General features: G+C 46.5%; 1 protein-coding gene across 2 annotated transcripts in view; it reads right to left on the bottom strand.

The window, feature by feature from the left end:
* Positions 1 to 13,748: 13,748 nt before the first annotated feature.
* LOC137432882 (protein phosphatase 1L) overlaps positions 13,749 to 22,257 on the bottom strand; it is a 239,881-nt gene continuing 231,372 nt past the window's right edge. For both annotated transcript variants that reach the window (XM_068125173.2, XM_068125171.2), the window contains one exon: positions 13,749 to 16,379. In XM_068125173.2, coding sequence (XP_067981274.1) covers positions 16,033 to 16,379 — 347 coding nt within the window. In that variant the 3' untranslated portion in view covers positions 13,749 to 16,032. The remainder of the gene's footprint in view (positions 16,380 to 22,257) is intronic.

The following is a 22,257-nucleotide window of genomic DNA, read 5'->3' on the forward strand; positions in this document are numbered from 1 at the left end:
CCATCCATTGTTGAGACAGCAGAAGCAGCATGTCCAGAGTAGAGTGGCCTGGTCTGAATCCAAATTGATGATCGGAGATCAAGCCATTGGAGAAGAGGAAGGATTTGATATCCGAAGCAATGATGGATTCCATGACTTTGCTGACAATTGGGAGCAGGCTGATTGGTCTGTAGTTGCAAGGATCTGTTTTTGCACCTTTTTTTGTGTAAAGCGGTAATGTTTGCTGATTTCCAGGATGCTGGCAGATGACCTTGAGCAAAAGAGAGGGTGAAAAGAACAGAGAGAGGGTGAGATAGAGTGGCAGAGCAGGATTTTAGGACCCATGGGCTGCTGCCGTCTGGTCCAGTTGCAGAATCAGAGTTGAGGTTCGACAAAAACTCCTCCACCTTGTCAGGAGAGAAGGACACAGAGTCCAGGAACAGTTGGGTTCGACTGGGTAAGGTGGGAACAGAGAGAGATGGGTTTGGGACACAAGATTTTGAGGCAAACACAGAGTTGAGGCATTCGGCTTTGACACGTGCGGTGTCAATTGTGTAGCCATCATTTGAGGTAAGGGAGGGGATGGAGGGGGAACAAACACCAGAAACGGATTTGACCAGATGCCACCAGGATTTGGAGGAAGGAGACAGGTTTGAGAGTTCATTCTTGAGTGTGGAGAGATAGTGTTTCCTGGCACTCCTGAGGGGAGACACACACTTGTTCCGAGCTTGGTGGAAGGAACTGAGATTGCCTTCAGTTGGATTAGCCTTCCAAGAGGCAAAGGCAAGTTGTTTCAGGGCAACTGCCTCACCACAAGATTCAGTGTACCATGGACGGGAGGAAGGGTAAGACAACTGAAGACGAGATGGGATAAATCTGTGCATGAGAGAGAGAGCAGTTTGCTTTGGAGGAATTGATGTCAGAGGCAGTGGAGATGGGAGACCAGTCCAGATGATTGATGGCTGCTTGAAGACCGTGCCAGTCGGCCTGAGTGAAATGCCAGACTCGTCGACGCTGAGGAGGCTCTCTGAGAATGGCCAGAGAGATGTCCACTTTAACAAGCACATGATCAGAAGAACCGATTGGAGCAGAAGAAGAGCAGCACACATTAGCAGGGAAGTTTGTCATAACCAAGTCTAGAAGAGAAGATACTCCATTGACTGAGATCCGGGTCGGGAAATTGACAGATTGTGTCAATCCCAGTGAGTCACAGAAGTCCTTTGCTGAGGTGCCATGACTGGTGAGAAAGGAACCCACACCCAACCAGCTGGCATGATGACAGTTGAAGTCACCACATATGAGGAAGAGAGAGTTGGGATGAGTGGATAGAAGTTGGTCCATATTGTCCGACAGCGAAATGTAAATGGAGTCATCACTGTTTGGAGGACGGTACAGAACACATATGAACAAAAGGTGGGAGCGGAGAGGAAGCCATAGCCAGAGGTACTCCTGGGGGTGAGGTGGAGAGAGGGCAGTGCAAGGAGAGTGAGGAAGAGAGTTTTTGATAAAGATAGCCACCGCACCACCAGGGCAAGGCTCAGGTCTATCATTTCCCAGAGGAGGGAGTAACCAGGAAGAGATATTAAGGAATCAGAGACATCTTGAAGGAGGAAAGTTTCTGTTAAGCAGATCAAGTCTGGATTGTCAGAAGCAATCTGTATGGAGAGATCAGTCAGGTTTGAGCGAAGGCCCCGGATGTTTGAGGTCCATACCGTTAATGAAGAGAGAGGGGGAGCATCGGGTACAGGACAGGGGAGTGGAGGGGGAGGGTAAGATTAAGGATGAGAGGGGGAGGTAGGGAGAGCAGTTGATAGTGTGTCAGAGATTACAGAAGAGTTACAAGAAAGGGAAGGATGAGGAGGACGAAAGGTTTGATGGTGAAGGGATGAGGCACAGTGAGGGGTTGTTTGAGGGGGGAAGAGGAAAGTAGAAGGTTGGGGGAGGTGGAGTTATGAGATAAAAGGGAGACAAAGTGGGGAGGAGGCAGCTTTGAGGAGGAGGGGGGAGGAGGGAGAATTGGAGAGGAATGGTATGGGGGGAGATTTGAATGGGAGAGGTTGGGGGGCAGTTTTGAAGGGGAGGAGTGAGGGGGGAGTTTAGGAGTGTAGGGGCTGTAGTGGAAATCAATCAGTTCCATGACATTGTCCTGTAGGTAGGTTTAATGACGATTCGATCTCTGGCAATATCCTGTAGAAATACAATCATGCAATATATCAGGATCATGGAATCATAAAGAAGTTCAGTAATATCAATCAATGCAAGCAAGCCTAGATTATCTACGTATATGCACCATCCAAGTCTACACGTCTTCGATTAAATGTCACAGGAGTGTGCCGGAGCAGCAGTCGTCCGAGTTCTTACAGACGCCTCTCAGCGGTTAGCGAGAGCATCACACCTGGGTTCAACTTAGGTACAATTTCATTACATCCTCCACGCCGTTAGATCTACACTTCCACTAGGCAGGAATCAAGCACGCAGCAGCATTAGTAGAGTAGCGATGTCAATCCATGTCAGTCGGTCCATCCGTAGCGATCAGGGCGGCGGATTTCCCTCCCAGCACGGGTCCGGAAACTACCGGGTACTACATCCTCAAGCGCGGAGTCCCCCGCGTCAGAGTAGCCACAGTGCCTACAGGCAGAGGTGTATTTTGCAACGGGAGGGACGGCAGATGTTCCATAGGCAGAGCCACGGAAGAGTCCATAGACTCGTAAATTGGTTTGTCGATGTCCCCGCAAGGGTCGATGGCCCCGCAAGGGGCCAGGTGGCGTACGGAGACAGTGGACTCGCGTCCATCGGCCATCAACACGCGAGCATGCTCGGGATTAGCCTGGAGTACCTGCACCTTATCCACTAGTGGATCATACTTGCTCGTGCGAACCGCACGTTTGAGGTAGGCCGGCCCGGGCTCAGCGAGCCAACGAGGTAAAGATCGGATACCCCCCGAGCTCCTCGGGTGATGAAACATCCGTTCGTGAGGAGTCTGGTTGGTGGCCGTACATAGTAAAGCCCTGATTGAGTTCAGCGCCGCAGGTAACGACCAAGCCCATTTATCTAGGCCCCTCTACCGAGGGACCTAAGGCTTAGCGTGACGGCCCTCCATATAATCCCATTGAAGCGTTCGACCTGCCCATTCGCCTGTGGTCTATACGGGGTGGTATAGCTAGAAGCGACATTATGCTGAAGTAAGAAGCTCCTCACTTCCTGGGACAGGAACACCGCACCTCTATTGGTATGCACGTAGGCCGGATTCCCAAACATAGAAAACAAGTTCTGCAGACACCGTATAACTGTGGCGGCCGTCATATCTGCGCATGTGAAAGCGAAAGGGAATCGCGAGTACTCATCAGCGATAGTGAGCAGATAACGAGAGTTACCCGACACCGGCAGCGGCCCTTTGAAATCCATCGCCAATCGCTCCCACGGTCGAGTAGCCCTGACCAGCGTCCCCATTGGAGGGTTGTAAAAACGCGGTTTGAGTTCCGCACATACAGCACAGTCGCGACAGACCTGGCGAATGTCCTCAACCGAGTATGGCAGATTACGACAACGCACAAAATGAGCGAAACGCGCCACCCCGGGATGACACAGAGTGTCGTGCAAAGCGTGCAGACCCTCCAAAGATGTGAGGCCCGCACACCTTTCCGGCCCCGACAAAGCGTCGGCAACTGCACACGTTGCCGGCCGCGATAAAGCATCGGCAACCAGGTTATCCCTCCCCGGGCGATATTTGATGGTGTAGCAGAAATCGGCGAGTTCGATGCGCCAGCGAGTGATTTTCTCATTCTTAATGCGTTGAGCATGCAGAGTGTTGTACATAAACGCAATGCTCTGTTGGTCCGTGATGATTTGGAAGCATCGTCCGAGCAAATAGGGACGCCATCGCCTAATCGACTCGACAATCGCGTACGCTTCCTTTTCGACAGATGAATGTCTCCGCTCAGCGGAGGTGAGAGTTCGCGAAAAGAAAGCCGCAAGGCGCCCCCCTTGGGAGAGTGTTGCTGCTATCGCATGATCCGAGGCATCACTTTCCAAAACGAAAGATTTATTATCGTCAATCGTCGCCACAGCGGCCCCAGCGATGTCGGACTTGAGGCCATGAAAGGCAGCCTTGGCTTCAAGGCTCATGGGGAACGCTTCGCAGTCCACAAGCGGACGGAGTTTCGCGGAGAAATTTTGCACCCACTTAGAATAATGGGCGAACAGCCCGAGAGCCCGCTTCAGCGAAGCACGATCGCAGGGCGGTGCCATGTCGAGCAAGGGTTGCAGACGCTCCTTATCTGGAGCAACAGAGCCGTGGGTCACGGTGTACCCCAGAAGATCTATCGTGCGCGCGGAGTAACGACATTTCGCCTCATTCATAGTTAAGCGATACCTCTGTGCGACCTCGAGGAAGCGCTTCAGATTTGCATCATGATGTTCCTGGTCATGCCCGCAAACCATAAGATTGTCCAGATATACAAAGATGTCGGTCAAGTTCTCCTTAGCGATGAGGTCGTCCATAGCCCTCTGAAAACACGCGACCCCGTTCATGACCTCAAAAGGTAGCCGGGTGAACTGGTATAACCTTTGACCCGATTCAAACGCGGTATAGATACGGTCGGCCTCGGAGATGGGGATTTGATGATATGCACTACGCAGATCGAGAGTGCTGTACCCGAGTACTGGGCCACCTGTCGAACCAGGGAGTCCATCCCCGGAAGGGGGTTGGCGTCCAGCTGTGTAAATCGATTAATCGTCTGCGAATAGTCGATTACCATGCGTTTGCGATGCGCTTCACTGCGTACCACCAGGACCTGGGCCCGCCACGGCGACCGACTAGGTTCTATGATACCTTCCTTTAAGAGCTGGGCCGTTTCTTCCGCAATGAATTGCGCGTCAGCTCGTGAGTAGCGTCGCGATTTTACCGCTACAGGTGTGCAGTCCGTGGTCATACTGGGGAACAGCGACAGCGGCTCAATTTCTATCCCTGCAAGAGCGCACACAGCGAGTGTGTCAGTGCCACCGAATTCCATTTCCAACCGTCCATGTCGCTTAAGAAAATCATGTCCTAGCAAAACATCTGCACATCATGCTGGTAAGACCATGAGATGCACATCTGAGAATATTCGTCCCTTAATCACTAGCTTCAATCGACATTCCCCTTTTGTGCTGAGCCTAAGCCCTTGTGAGGCCAAAAAGATCCGACGTCTTGTCCTTAGGATCGGCCATCCATGTTTTTGCACCAGTCGATAATCAACATAACTATCAGTAAACCCTGTATCGATTAAAGCCCGAGCAAAAATTCCTTCCATCATAAGTGGGATAATAGCCTGAGCCAGACCAGGTGGTCCTGCAGGTATCGAGCCATCCAGGCGAGTCGGTCGCGCCTCGCGGGTGGATCCAATGCCAGCTAAAGTTTTCCATGCCGCAGTAGCTTGTAGTTCGTACGGGCAGCCTCTGGATGGCGCTCGTGTCACGCGCGAAGTTTCAAAGCCAGCTGGAGTTTTCCATGTCGAAGCAGGAGCTTGTAGTTCGTGCGAGCAGCCTTCGGATGGCGCTCGTGTCACACACGGAGTTTCAGAGCCAACATGAGACGTTCGGATGCCGGCCAAGGACGGTCGCTCCGCGTTCTGTCGTGTTTGCGCCACTTGTTTTGACGGCGCGATGAATCCCACCAAGGTCGAGCACGCAGCCAGGGGCCCACGAGGAGGTGCGATTCTCATCAAAGTCGGGCGAGGCACCCCGCTCTTTGCTCGGCCCACTGGCTCGGCGATAAGCACATTCATTGTCGAGCGCGTTCGTTTGCCCTGCGCAGCCTTTCGGCAAACCTTTGCAAAATGCCCTTTAGTTGTGCACAAATGACATATCGCATCACGAGCCGGGCAAACCGACCTGGGATGTTGTCGATTTCCGCAGAAGTAACACGTAGCGTTACGTCCGGGCTTTGGTCCCGCAGCTGCGGCGGCCGTCAAGCCTGGATCTGGGTCTTCCTCGGGAGCGGCCGGGGATTCCGGCAGAGATGCCGTGTCTGCATCCGCGTCCTCGGCGGTAGCTCTCTCCGGTCGAGCTTGTCGAGACGTCCCCGCAGTGACGTATGAGTGTTCATACGCGTCAGATTGTTCCCGAGCTTGGGTGTAGATGTGAGCTAGCCATCGTGCTTCAGCGAGTGTCAAGTCGGCTTCTTCAAGAAGTCTTTGTCTGACGGTTGAGGAGCTGAGTCCTGAAACGAAAGAATCGCGGACAAGATCATCGCAAACTTGTTCATGTGTACGTACCGCCGGAGCACTATCGGTCAGCAGACGCCGTAGCTCTTGCGCGAAATGATCCAGAGTCTCCATGGGCTGTTGATTCCGTATTGCGAGCAGGTGCCGGGAATAAACCGCGTTTCGTTTCTTGATGTAAATTCGCTTTAGCTCTGTCACCGCGGCATCGAACGTCACACACTGTTCGATCGCCCGGTAAACGTTATGATGCACTTTTGTCTGGAGCACCTCTAATTTCGTTTCATCAGAGATAGCGGTTTCCTGGGCCTTGAATTGATTATCCAAGGTCTTCATCCAATGCGTCAGCTCCGAGCCTGAATCCGCTGCTTGCGAGTCAGCGGCACCTGAATCATTCTGTGTCCTGCCATGTCGCTCACGTTCGCCTCTTGTTCTCGATGAATTGTCACTCGACAGCAAGATGAATCGTCATTAATTGTAGTGGAAATCAATCAGTTCCACGACATTGTCCTGTAGGTAGGTTTAATGACAATTCGATCTCTGGCAATATCCTGTAGAAATACAATCATGCAATATATCAGGATCATATAATCATAAAGAAGTTCAGTAATATCAATCAATGCAAGCAAGCCTAGATTATCTACGTATACGCACCATCCGAGTCTACACGTCTTAGATTAAATGTCACAGGAGTGTGCCGGAGCAGCAGTCGTCCGAATTCTTATAGACGCCTCTCAGCGGTTAGCAAGAGCATCACACCTGGGTTCAACTTAGGTACAATTTCATTACAGGGGCAAGGGGGGGATTTGGAGGGGAGGGGGAAGGGGGGAGTTTAGGAGGGGAAGGGCAAGGGGGGAGTTTATGAATGGAGGGGCAAGAGGGGAGTTTCGAAAGTGGATGATTAATGAAAGACAAACATTGATAACAAATTGGGTTTATTGTGATTTTCAAGTTAGCAATCCGATTAAGAACGATGGAGGAGGGGTGGAATGAATGTGAATTTAGAACATGTCGTGAGGGAGACGTATAGGAGATTGAATATATTGTTACGGTCCGCGGATTAGATGTTACTTTTACCGAGCGGAGGTAACCGTGGCCGAACAGTTTTTTTTTTCCGACTCACCCGATTCACCCAGACGTTGGCCGTATCGCGCCACAGCTACTCAATGTGGGAAAACTCTAAAGCGACCGAATGCAAAGAGGAAGAAGAAGACGTACAGAAGAGTAACGGGGTTTATTGTTTACACGCACATAAGCAAAAAGAGCAGTCACGATTATTTACAGGGGACATGAGATGCAGGTGACACAGTGCAAATGACTAGCTTACCTAACAGGCTTAATTAATACCCAGGACAGAACAAACGAAGACACAGACTCACGCGGGGAATTGCAGAGTGGATTGGCTGGAAGGAGGAATGTTCAGCTCGGACCACAAGCTGGAAGGCTTGGCAGGGCGCACAGCAAGCCGGGCCTCGTCAGGCTGGGAGCGAGCAGGGCGACGGCGGCACGCGTATCACGCTGCACGCGGCCGGGGCTGGTTGTCGCTCCACGTCTCGGGCTCTTCTGGGTCCTCCCCTTCTTTCTCCCAAATCGTCTGACGCGTCCTTCTCTCCTTGCGCACTTGTCTCTCTGAAGGTCGTCTCTTTTCAGACTCAGAACTCATCTGCTTGGGGAACGTCCCGCAGCGGGTTATATATGCCCCGCCCCTCAACCTTTGCGAACCTCCTTGATCTTTCTTGCCACACCCTCTCGAAGTCCAACCCCTTGTTTGTGGTTGGTTGAGTGGGGCTTACTCACTCCTCCCCTCTCTGACGAGGTGGGGACCCGCCTTTCTTCCCCAACCCTGCCTCGTGGCCAATGGCGGCTTTGGAGGGGATGTAATTGCCAATCGAGGCTTGGCAATGACGAAAGGGGGAAATGGAGGTTTTTGGGAATGGTAATGAAGGGAATCTATCTCTTTCACTTGGTGCAATGGAGTGTCATTCTAATGGAAGACAAGGCCTTACTCTAAAACACATAATAAGATATAAGCTACTGAACAAGGGTTTTATCGTGTCCTGCAATGTGGTGTTTATGGAATTAACTACCGAGACGCCCTTTTTATCTTTACACAACTCTGGAGGCAGGAGGGGCCATATCCAACAATGTTACACAACAATTTCCAATACAATACAATAAAAAAAATGCCATCCTCATATCCGCAACAATATATTTTTTGAAGTGGAATGAGTTGGAGAGGAAATTGAAAAAAGCCTTTTAAATAGGAAGAAAAACAGCGTGTTGTAATATACCATTGAATAAAACACTGAAGGGGAAAGTTTAAACATATTTAAATAATATTTAAACAGAACCGTGAACAATCTTATATTCACAAAATACCAACGGGGGGAGGGCCGAGAGGGACAACCACGAGTCACGTGAACAGGGCAAAAGGTGGATGGCAAGGAGATAATGGGGGCGTGGCGAACAGCACACCTGGACAGAAGTACAGGATGAGACAACAGCACACGTGGAGAAAGGAAAATAAATGTTTTTTTTTTGTTTTTTTTTGTTTTTTTGGGGGGTGGGGATTTAAAACGGGGGTGGGGATTTAAAATTGCATTCAGTGCAATGTTAATTTCATGTGATATTACAGACGTTGTTGCCAGTAATTTTTTAATTTGTTATGTTCAATTATCTTGGTCAGTTGAAGTTTAATTTCATTTTTTCTACATACTGGTCACTAATCTATCCAAATTCAGTTGCGTAACGATCATTGTTTTGTTGGCTTGTCATCCTGTGTACATTTTGTTTAAAAAAATCATTTTGCTGTTTTGTATTTCTTGTGTTACAAGTATTTTCTTTGGGGGCACAGGGTTCTGTTAAAATTAAAAAGATGCCTTGGCCAGGATGTTTAATAAAATGGACATAAACTACCATGATGCTAAATATACGGTCTGTCTCTAGGATTTTTTTAGCGTAAGGGTAATAAAATCAACACAGATCCATTGATTTTGGTTTGATTTTCAGAATGTTTACTGTGGAATGACTATAATGTTTGATGAAAAGAATGACACATTGGCTGATGTCATAACTCAGGGCATAGTTGATTACTAATGAAATAAAGATGAAAATAATGAAAAAATGCAAAAATAATCGGGGGAGCTTTTGCATAAAAATGATTCTAAATCATTTGGAAAGGTTTTGTAAGTGTATTTCTCAACTTGATGTTGTCAACACATGTGTTCTGTGTATCTGGGATGCATTTATTGACAGCCTACACAACCCAATGAGGATTTTAAGAAAAAAAACATCTTTCACATTTTTCGGTCAAAAAATAAAGGCCTATACAAAAATGGCCACAATTTTTTTTTGCAAGGTTTCCGGCAGAGCAGACCTCTCATTCAGCGGACCTTAATGTCCAAATTAATAGAAAAAACACAAACAAAAAGTATAGCATGCCATGTCAGGTCAACCCATTTTATTGAGCTTTTGAGCCTGTGGATCCCTGACTAACCCGAACAACCCTTACCCATCGGAGGGGCTCTGCATCAGCGGCTTTGCCGCACTCTCATCCTCTTCAATTCCAAATCTCCCAACCTCATTGGACCTGCGACCAATCATCCATCCAATCATTCTTAGCACATTCTTTTCTGCTTCTACAATTGGTAATCCTGATTTTCTGTTCACATTTCAGTTTAAGTAGCAATGAAAACGTCAGTTGGTCTATCAAAAGCTCGTTTCTAAAGAAGACTCCTTTAGTTCCAAGCGCCCTTTAGCAAAGATTCTTTAACACTTTCGTTCACCAACTTGAGCTACAAGTCAATTTGACAGCAGCAGAGTGAATAGAAGATGAAGACCTCGGAGCAAACACCACTATTGCGACCCCTTCATGCCCCCTTTTGTCGAACGGGATCTGAAGGTGGAAACCACATGGTGAAGGCCAAATGAGCAAAGCAATCAAGACATGGACTTGGAGAGAAATATAGAACAAAATTAATTTAAAATGTACATGCATAGCCATGATCATGTAGATATATTATATTGTAGATCAATTGCAATAGGCATGGCCTACTCAGGAGTCAGGACTGCACATCCGCCGAGTTCACGTCACTGCCACCATTCTATCGGGAACGGTGACCCCCTTCCTCCTGTGGCTGGGAAAAGCCTCGGCGATGGAATGAGGTGAAATAGTCATTACAATCTTAGGCTGGTAATGCAATGTGTACATAACGGCTGGATTTGTTGGGATATTTAATAATATCGCCAAACATCAGAGAACAAACATTAGTTTGAGATGCTGAGATCCCAAGTTCAAATAAATATACTTTGTTGATTTGTCCATCATGTCCTAATGTTGTTGTTACTCAGAAGTTAAAAAGTGCATCGGTTTTGTAATATCCTTGTCCTACATACAAAGTGTATGTGATGAGCCTCTTTACTGTGGTCAGGTGGAAAGAAATCTCGACCGCTTTGCACTAGATGGCACTCCAGTTTCACCGAATAGTGCAAATGAAAAACATTGCTTTCAGGGTCCTCAGGGTGTTTCACTTTGCTTTTCAGATTTTGGGCAGCTACTGTTTTGAGCCTGAACACTGGAACGCTGTCTCCATGTACAACGGTCCCTTCATTTAACTTTATTTTTGGAACCTGTCTAGAGCCGGAGGTTCGCTCTCACCCTAGGTTGTCAAGCCATAAAGGGCATCGGTGTTTGGGCAAAGCCTAGAAGGCATTCTAATTGTGCAGTCGAGTGGATCACCTCTGCGGCCTCGAAAGGTCACCCTGACAATATTCAACTTCCATTCGGAGAGAGGGCACCAAATGAAGATGTGAGTTTGTGGCATTAACCATGAGTACTCGGTGATAACACATCCTCTAGTTTCAGATCAGCCAGTCTGTCTTCTTGACTTTTTCTATTCTTTTTAATGTTGTAAATGCAAGAGAATTGTTGAACACCTTCATTCAGAATCGAATTACCCATAACAAATGGAGGGAATAGGTCACCCACAGTGGATAGACGAGCATCGCAATCTTGATGAGACTAGGTGGGGCAGGCCCACCCGGAAAATCGTTAACGCGCCAGCTGGGTTTTTTTGATGGTCACATTGTAACTCGGCAGTTATCGTGAAACTGAGTTCACTGTCTTCTTTACCTGGCTCGGCTTCACGCTGTTGAATCCAAAGCTTTCAGAATCATTGGAATCTCCCGCGATGAAGCTATCTCTGAGGGCCTTTCACTCACTCACCGCAGGCAGGTAGGTGGTCTTTCTGTCTTCTACCGACTCCTCTCCGGCCTTGCTCCCCCAGCTCTCTCTGTGCTCTGTCCCCCAAATATTCCTACAGGTCGCACAAGATCTGCCAGCCACCCTCTGATGGTTAAACTGCCGAAATCTCGGCTCTCTGCTCACCTTCACTCTTTCATTCCTCTTTTCTCCCGCCTCTGGAACAAACTCCCACACTCTCTTCAATCCCACTCCTCCAGGTCTTCAAAACAGCTGTTCACCACCATCTCTTATCTTCCCCCATCCAAAACCTTGATCTTTTCTACCCCCACTAATTCACCCCAGATCCACCTTGTTTGAAATTCCAACTTCTTTCCTGGAAGTCTTGGCAGTGTCCATATGTTTTATACCTCTTCCACCCCCCCCCCTTCCCATGCCCCGCCCCAAAGCCCTCTCCCTCCCACAGTTCTCTCGATGTCTCCATGTCTCTCGGTCCCTGCTCTCAAATGTTGTGTTTGTGTCCTTCCCCCTCTCTCCCCATCTTGTCTACCGCTCCCGATGTTATTTGTTTTGTGTGTCTGTTTGTCTTTCTGTGTGATTAATGTTCGCTCTTTCACGAGCCTCGATCTTGTATACAAAAAAAAAAAAAAAAAAAACTTCCTGAAGCCTAGAATCCGAATCGCCGATACTGCTGACTGCAGCTGGGTTTGAGATGCCGTCTCCATCCTCGTACCCGATTTAAAACTTTTGGGTGAGCCCTCAATTTTTTCATGAGGAATGCTGTTCAGAAACAGTTTTGGAAAATGTATCCGCTAAATGAAACTGGCATCTTAAAAAGCTCTTGATAAAAAAACATTTCGGGATAAAACCTGTTCAAGTGTTACACACAGACAGGCTCAATTATACAAAGCATTTCCAGATGCTTCACATTTCCTAAAAGTTCTTATCCTTCCTATTTGATTTTTCTCAATTTATTTTCTCAGCTCTCAAACAATACTTTCGTATAAAGGTACGATGCACTTGACATGCAATAGGTCGGTTGCAATAACATTGCCGGAATCAGGCAGCTCGTTTGTTTTGCTCTGCTGGAGGAAGAAGGTGGGTCCAATGAAGACTTGGTCTAGAGATCTCTTTTAAGATGTGCAAAGTGCCATGATGGTCTGCATCTACCATTTTGGTCAACTGCCACCGATAGAGCGGCATTTCTTACTCATAGCACCCAGATTCATCTCGGGTGTAACTCCACAGTGCAGCAACACCTTGCCTAACAAGCACCTGGACCAGGAGGGAGGGAGATGATTTATGATTTATGCCTGCACACGTTCCACGACGCGAGTGGTTTGCTGACCCATGCTGCAGTCAGGGGCGATTATTAGTCCCGACTTAGGATTATTATTTAACCCACCTCCCTCACTATACCTCCCACACCTCTGCCAGGCTGTTTCCAAAGAGAGCGGATGTTTCTAGTATTATTAATAAAACACAAGCATAAAGGTTTGGGGTAAATTTATTTACATGTACGAAAAAATAGATTGCACAAATGCCACAACTTGCTACTTATTTTGACAAGGCCAATTATTCCCATGTTATGGGATTGGCCGGATAACGCTTTTGCCGCAAGTCTTTCAAGAATTGGCTGACCAGGCTTGATGTTCAACTGAAAGTGGCAGGAAATTTTGTTCTGGGTTCCAGCGATAACTCGCCTACTCCGTGAATGATGCTGTGGGATCTTTACAATCCACCAATGACCAGTGCTAGCTGACAGGTCCTCCAGATCAATGTCCTTCCAATGAACGGCATACATACTGCTGCCTCGCCCTGCATGATAAATGCTGGGATGACAGTTTAAATATCTGGGCTGAGATTGAAATCAAGCAGAAGACCAAATACTGCATTGGAGTCATCAGAAGGAACCCGAAGAAGTCAAGAGCAAAGATGGGGGTCATCAGGAGGAACCAGGATAGGATTCGGGTTGCAGCTGCTACTCCACAACCCTCAATCCCATCCAGGTATGCCAAGTGAACCTTACAGAAAAAATTCTGCAAGAATTCACTTCTCAGACAGATCGATAAAGAGAGAAATAAAGGATAAAAGAGATTATATAAAAGAAAAAGCAAGAATTAGAATGAATAACGAGAAATGTGAAAAAGTAGAAAGAAGTGTGAAAGGAACAAAGAAGAACAAATATGTCAGAGATAGCATAGGACAAAAACCTATGCTAGACAATGTAGATGTGTGTGTGCGTATCTCGAGGCTATCCTGCTGGTCCTCCAAATGCCAAAATTTACCTGCTCCTCAATGATCGTTTTGGCCTTGCAAAGGATACTATTCAGAAGGAACTGGACGGCATAAATAACGAAGCATTTCCCTGCTTTTTAAAATATAATTTATTGCATGTCGTTTCCAAGTTCCAACATTCATTATCATTTTCCCAAAAATACACTTTGCAGCTGTTGCAAAGTGCATTTTTCCTGCTCTCCTATCATTTCTCGACATTTCAGCAGCCAGGGTATGGCCTTGTACTTAGGCTTTATTTTTATAGCTGGCACACGAATATTATATTTACAATGGAATTGGCAAATGAATTTACAATTATGTGGCAAAGTAAGTTCACCATCGTATTGTGCACGCAACTCTAGTTGCCAGTCGAAATTGTGTCGTTTTTCCTTCGTCACAATTCTAGTGTCCTTAGAAGGAAGTAAAATGGAACATATTAAAACATAACAGCTTAAAAGTCTGTACAGCAAACCAGTCACCATGTCAGTCACACTTGTACAAGAGGCAATGCATCATGGCAATGGCAAGTGGCAATGCACAATGCGGTAAGTTGCATCGCGCAACGCGGTAACTGGCATCGCGCAATGTGGCAAAGTGCATCGCAGCATTGTGCAACGCAGTAAGCGGCATCACGGAACGCAGTAAGCGGCATCACGCAACGCAGTAAGCGGCATCACGCAATGCACTAAGTGGCATTGCACAATGTTGTAACCGGCATCGCACAATGCAGCAAGGGGCATCGCAGCACCGTGCAATGTGGCAAGCGGATTTGCACAATGATGAACGGCATCATGCCAAGCAGCGAACGGCATCATGCCAAGCAGCAAGCGGCATCACACAATGTGCAAAGCGGCATTGCGCAATGTGGCAAGCATCACCACTCAATGCTGCAAGCGGAAACATGCAATGTATAAATCGGCATCGGGAAACGCGGCATCACACGGCAAGTGGCATCGCGCAACGCACAATGTGGAAAGCGGCATTGTGCAACATGGAAAGCAGCATCTCACAATGTGGCAAGCGGCATTGCACTATATAGCAGAGGCATGGCTGACCAGTCTGATCAGTTTTAAATGTATTGAGAGTGATCTATGCAACAATTACATGAGAGAATATAAATTTATGACGTCATCGCTCACGTGGGCTGGCAGCCATATTGGATCAAATAAAAAAATGTTCAAAAACAGAAGAGTTGGCTCGCAACAATTTGACTGCGCAGGGTAGGTATTCTATGAATAAAACTGACCAGCAATGCGGCACGCGGTATTTCGCAATATGGAAGGCACAACTGCACGCAACCTGCGCAAGTGGCATCGCAGCATAGCACAATCGCGCAACACTGCAAGCGGCATTGCACAACATGGCAAGTAACATCACACAACACAGCAACCAGAATCACGCAACCCAACAAGCAGAAGCGCGCAACAGCAAGCGGTATTTCGCAACATGGAAGGTGCAATTGCATGCATCTCGGCAATGCACAACGTGGCAAGTGGCATCGCACAACACGGTAAACGGCATTGCGCAACCCGACAAGCAGTATCGCAGTTTCACATCACCATTTTGTTATTAAATCGTGGTGGGATTTCACTTCATGCAATCATCATGATAAAAGATCCTGCTGCATTTAGTCTGCACGGTGTTGCTGATCAGTGTTTGAACTGTAAAGTGGAGTTCAGAGAGCACCAGTGTGAGATGACTTTAGGCACAAAAGCATGCAGCCCGGTAAGCCTGAGCCTGAGGTTAAGCATGACTTTGAAACGCAAAATGGAAAAAGCATGAAATTAAAATGCAAAACAAAACAAACCACCATCACAAATTTTAGCTAATATGTGCAGCTTTTAACAACGACAGGTATTCTTTTGAACCCATGCCCCTCGTACCTTTGGCCCAAAGCTTCAGACCACGCCTGCACTAAGCCGACCATCGAGACAATTTGCCCCAGATGTTTTGCAAGCCTCACATAGGCCTAACGATAATTGTAATGCTGCTCTTGTTTGTTAATTTAAGATTGAGACACTAAATCCACTGGGCATTTATTTGATGGAATTCGAATCCAGATAAATGCTGGAATATCCCTCTCAAACGGAGTAATTTCTGCTTCTTATTCGCAAGACAGTGAGATTTTATTTTTCCATGAAAGATATTGTTTGATATTATTTAATACTCTGTATATTAGTAATCTAGCCTGATTCAGGTGTGCGTGTGCGTATGTGCATGTGCGTGTGCGTGCGCATGTGTATGTGTGTGTGTGTGTGTGTGTGTATGTATGTATGTGTATGTATGTATGTGTATGTGTATGTGTGCATGCGTGCACGCAATAGTTTCTTCCCACTGCCTTTTTTAAAGCAGCCAAAACGTTGTGAGGCTTCCCAGTTAGGACACTGTTCCACTGTTATCTCTGTTCGTCTTAACCACCATGACAGCAAGCGAGTCAGCACTAGCCTTGGAGGCTGCTTGCCTTGCGAGGCCTTCTGCTCCAAAACCTGGCTCGGCTAGCTGCAAAGAGAGGAAGCCACAAGCCGCCTCGCCCGAGATGGCATCCCACAAGCCCGGTGAGGCAAGGAGCACAAGACGGGAGTGCAAGGAGATCGGATCAAACGTTGCAATCTCGGGCTCTGCGATGACAATCCCATTGGCCTTGAGGTCAGAGTCTCCAAGAGAACGGGATGTCGAAAGTATTCCCTGTACACGCCATGCTCCATCGAAGCTGATGTAGCCTCCTGAGCGGGCATGGGAAAAGAGTGTTACATTATCAGATATAGGAGAGTGGATGGAAAAAAAGGTAGGAAAGGAAAGCAAATTTAAGGAAAAAAAAAATTGGAGTAGACAGAAAAGTTCAACTTTTAAAAGTCAACACGTATCATGACCATGCTTACTTCGATGATAAAGTATTAACTGTTGCCTTGACTTGAATTTTTTTTTTTAAAGTACCATTTGTGCTCGTCCGTCCCATCTCGTATCTATGCACTTTTGTGCAAGGCATTTTGCATGAAAGCAGAAACCCTTTGGCGCCATATTTGGGGTCAAAGGGCAAAACGTTAAAATTGGCTCCATCCGCCAAGAACACGGCTTGTAACCTTCAGGGTCAGCTGCTGTGACCTTGGGAATCAAAGCCTGTGTTTACAATGTTCCAAGCCTGAGAACATTCAACTTCCTGCACGAGTTATAAAAACAATTCTCAAATAGCACAAGAATACTTAAAAAAGGATTCTATCAACGAAAAGTTGATAAGAGTATGTCAACTACCGTGTGAAATGAGATGTGGCTGATGGTTGGAGCGGCAGATCTCAGTCACTTTTGCCCTGATGAATTAGGGTCCTTCAAAAGAAAATGGATACAGGCTGATGTAAGATCCATGAAAGGCAACTGGATATGATGCTAAGTAGTTTTCTCTGTTGGAAATGGAAATATAACAGACATTTGCTGGGTTGCATCACTGCTGGAGTGATATATGACACCAAACCCGAGAGCTCGGTGATCGAAACCAGCCGTGCATTTAGCCTGCGGTTACACAGGCAAAGTGGAAGGCAAAGCCAGGAATGAGTTCGAAACTTTGATAAAGTTCCCTCTGGTCAGAAGTAAAGGAAACCGACTATATCATAATCACCGAGAGAGATTCATGAACCCGTTAGGTAGGCACGGCAACATGCTTTGTTAGTCCGACGTTCATCATACCGCGGTTGCTCGAGAGAATGGTGGTTCTTCAAAGGTGTCTTGTTGTGACTTTTAACACGGCTTTCGCCTTCGCTCCAAGAAGGGCTTCTCAAACATCAGTGAAAACGACAAAGCTTTGCATCTACTCGGAATACTCAAGCATAAAAGTGCTGGAATGTTTTCCAGCTACGGAGGGCCTGTGCAAACTCGTAATGTCGTGCCCGCATGTGCACGGATGACTGTCGCTAACATCCTTGCCCGTACGTGCCTTCCTTACCGATCGCTCGTGCCACAATGGAGGTGGCCATTTCCCATTGGAAATCGGCTCGAAGCTAAGAGGTCAGGGGTCATGGCATGCCCTACGTGACGTTACCAAGGTGAGGCCAAAGCCTGCCTTTCACGGCCTGCTGGTGCAAAGACCCTTCGGTTGTGCGGAAACAAAAGGCCACATTCCAGAAAAGAATTCTCGTTTGCCCCTTTTTTCTCACAACTCGTTCTGCATACCAGCTCTGGAAATGCAATCACAATGCTTACGGTGTGGAGGCAAAAGGAGTCGTGGTTTGAATCATCAGTCGACTGTCGATATCAAGACGTGGACATGAAAGTTTGGCTTTGAAGACAAAACTCCATTGACGTTTACGATCGTGCTCCATTTGCGGAGCTGCTACATCAACGTGTGCTAGAAGTCGTCAAGGGCAGCAGTGTTAGGGTGAGGGCAACAGGACAGCAAACTGTCCCTTGAAGAACCAGCGTAATTAGTCATGATTTTCATTTCACTGAAGAGTCGCCACGGAAGGCTTTATGGTCTCTGCACATCAAGATCTCTGAAGTTGACAAATGCCCCTTAGTGCATTGTCGCTTACACGTTTAGCAGGCGGAAGCAAACTTGGCCTGGAAGAAGGGTTGCCTATGTTAATCAACAGACTTGCCTACATTTACGGGTTAGTAATTGATGCTAATATTACCGAGGGATGAATGAGACCGGATGTTACAGCAGACCTGTGCAGGGTGGTTAAGTATGCGTTAGCATCTCTGCCAACACAAAATTACCAAAAGCAGTGGAACAGTGCACAGAAATTGAAACGAACCCATACAACATGCGTGTGGGTTCCCTTAACCCTGCCATACACCCCCACAATGTAAATTGACATGTTTGATTAAAGGGATCTAACTGTGACCTTTTTGACAACACTGCAGCACGACTGGATTTAAAGAAAAACGATGGTGAGGGTCCGGCTTCAGCAGTGACACTTAGCCACCCGTCCCATCTGTAATCACGTGGATGCAAAATATGCGGCTCTGCTAGAATTGCAAATAGCAGGCCCATAAGCTAGGACTAATACCATATGGACCCTCCTGATTAATCAGGTAAATGGTATATTGAGGTTAGATAAAATAGAATGCAAAGGTTTTGAGAAAAACTTAAATTACATACATTGGCCTATTTAGCATTCCCATCTTAAGCCCCATTGCACATATCTCATGATGCTGGGAACCTGGAGTTCAAATCCCATGTACTGTGTTGATTCCAAAGTTAACAAACATCCTTGTAATTCAAGTGAATACGAAAGTGAGGCATAGGGCCCTACGTCTCCTCATGTCCTTTCCACCATGCATTTGATGTAAAGGGTGTTTCCCTAATGAATGCCTTTTTTCCCGACCTGATGATTCGTTTCGGGGAAAAAAGGCATTCTTTAGGGAAACACCCTTTACAACCTCTTCCATGAGCTTGATATCACCATTGATAAAAAGATTTTAAAAAATAGGACGCGGATACGATACGTGCCAAATGGCTTATCGATCCTGCATTCAATATCTCGTGTACACGACTAACCGCAGGAAGCACCGAAGATGATGGACAAAATTCAACCTGATGGAAGAATCTTTTTCCAGAAAAGTTACATTTTCAACAGTTACAGCAAAGGTTCCACTTAGTTGGTCTTACTCAACAAATCAGCATCTCCACAATTTTTTGTGTTAATGACTCGTGCATATAATATTGATTGGCTATAATGAACTGACTTGTAATCAACAGGCCCTATGCCCCAAAGAGCTTTGTGTTGCAATAGGGCTTGGGTGCGAGCCTTTACATCTGCCAGCTGATCGAAGTGGTTGTACAACGGGTAAATTGATCGTCCTTGCGAAGCAAAATGAAGCACTTTGGTGTTTTGAACTACAAACTACCCCTAACCCTTACAGGATCGGTCGAAACGATTTCTTTCCAAACACAAAATATCGCATGTGGAACATTTTAATTCCCTGTTCTCCGCACATCCTTTTTTCCCTATTTCTCTCACCCCCATCCCCTGACTACCATCAACTCTCACTCATTTTTGCATGTCCAATATATCGACATTTGCTTATTCAACCGATAGCTATTGTTTCAATAGTCAACATCCAATTGTTCATTTTCCCATGGCGATCAGCCTCATTCACCCGTTTCATCAATGCTCAATACAAATAGAAATCGTTCGGCTACTACTATACTTTCAAATCTCGGGCCCCAACCTATCCCTGTCTATCCCCACCCTTTCCTTTACTAAAAAAATTCGTTTTAGAACACTTGATCTTCTCAACTCCTAAACAATATACGAATCTCTTCTGCAACTGAGTCTGAAGATATCCGTGACAGTTTTTAAACCTTGCACAAAGTGATCACTTTCACTGCTCTTCCATGAGTGATTCACTTCCCTATCTTCTGCACATGGTTTTCACAGCCATTGAAAATCAAATTTCCAAAACCAAAAACTTTTCCTGGACTTTTAATACAAATGTTTTATGTAACAAGTGATATTGGAATAAACCACAATAATAAGAATGAAACCTTGTTACCCTGTGTGCGCGATGCGAAAAGCAGGGTTTGGCATTCGGTTGCGTACGTGTGCCATACGTGCGTGTCTGCATTTTTAAAATTCATTTTCTCGGCAACTGTTGGTCCGATTGACATGAATTTTTACCGTAGGAGCGCCTCTGCCAGTAGATGTTTTTGCTGATAATTATGACGTCATCGGTCACGTGGTACAGACGCCATCTTGGAAAAAAGTTACACCTCTATATCTCCCAAACCGCTTAATGGAAAATATTGAAACATGGCTCATTGTCAAGTACACCCCATGGGAAATAAGATATGTTAATGATGATGTCATAGGTGCCTCCATTATGACGTCATAATTCGACAAGTACAACGCTTGATCTGATCAGTATGAATTTTTTTTTCCCTCTGCAACTGTTAGTCCGATGAACACGAAATTTTCAGAATATGTGCGGCTCCTCCGAGAATTTTTAAATGATAATTATAACGTCATAGGTCACGTGGTACAGACACCATCTTGGAAAAAATCGAAAACAGTTGCATCTCTATATCTCCGAAACCACTCCATGGAAATAATTGAAACATGCTCATTGTCAAGTACTCCCCTTGTGGGATAAGATATGTTAATGATGATGTCATCGGTGCCTTCGTTATGACGTCAAAATTCGACAAGTACAACACTTATCCGATCATTGTGAATTTTTTTTTCTCAACTGTTGGTTGGACACGAAATTTTCACCATAGGAGCACCTCCTCCTGTAGAATATTTTAATCATAATCATGACGTCATAGGTCATGTGGTACAGGCGCCATCTTTGAAAAACCAAAAAATGTTGCACCTCCATATCTCCAAAACAGCTGCATGGAAAAAATTGAAACATGGCTCATTGTAAAGAACTCCATATGGGGAATATAGGGCTGCAGATTATTGTCAAAAAGTGCCTTAAAAATCGCGGAACTGGCAACTAGCTTCCGACCAGCTACTTTTGGTATTTTTATAAAGGGGCCTCGACAAGTTCACAAACCAAAAATACCGAGAATACCTCTGGGGAATGTAAAGTATCTCGACAAACTGCGATCAATTGTCGTACGCGTTTATTCACTCTGCCAATCAAGGCCCGATTCACAGCAGCGCCATCCGAGCTCTGGCGTAGGGATACAACCCGGTCCCGGTGTAGGGATACAACGGTGAACATTTGCACTGCATACATGACATCCTCCCCTTTAAGTCCAAAATTACCAAGAGCAATATACGTGCTAGATTTCCAGAATTGACATTTCAAAAGCAACATTTCCAAAACATGTGAAAATATGTGTGCAAACGGTTATGAGAATAATGAAAATACGTGAAAATAGAACATGTGTCAACGTGAAAAAAAACATCTTCAAAGATTCAACCGGTCGGGTGCTTTTCTCTCACGCATTGAGCGTCGCGGTGTACCAGTGGATACAGAGTCCGAGGTGATTCCTTTGGGTCGCGGTGTACCAGTGGATACAGAGTCCGAAGTGATTCCTTTGGTCTCCACGAAGGGTGTAGCGTTTGCAGAGGTTTTCGGGGCATCCGAGCTGGCTGGAGCGGCCACGACGATCTCCGGCAGTGGCGGGTCGAACTGTTGTCCTGACTGTGACGATGCTACAGGCTCCATCGACTCACAGTGACGGTAGGTTATGTGGTCCTGATGTCGACGAATTTTGCGGCCGTCCTGCAGGCGAATCACACTGGACAGTGGACCTGGCTTCTCGATGATGTCTCCCGGTAGCCACGTCGCACCTGCACCAAAATTTCGGGCAAACACTGGATCTCCAATGTTGATACATCGACTGTTGGACGTCTTATCGTGCACCAACTTTTGATTAAGCTGGCTCTGATAAACATTTGATGATATGTCTGGTTTGAGATTGTCAAGTGTCGATCTCAAGTGTCGTTTCATCAATAACTCAGACGGAGCTGCACCGGTTGTTGATTGTGGCGTGATGCGGTATTTGAACAGGAGACGAGACAGCTTTGTTTCCAGGGTTCCCTCCTGAAGTTTCTGCAATCCGGATTTGATGATTCCCACGGATCGTTCGGCCAAGCCATTTGAAGCCTGGTGATGTGGGCTGACAAACTTATGTTTGATGCCGTTCCGACG

The sequence above is a fragment of the Myxine glutinosa genome, chromosome 8, assembly GCF_964187855.1.
Source record: "Myxine glutinosa chromosome 8, kmMyxGlut1.1, whole genome shotgun sequence".
NCBI classification, from domain to species: domain Eukaryota; kingdom Metazoa; phylum Chordata; class Myxini; order Myxiniformes; family Myxinidae; genus Myxine; species Myxine glutinosa.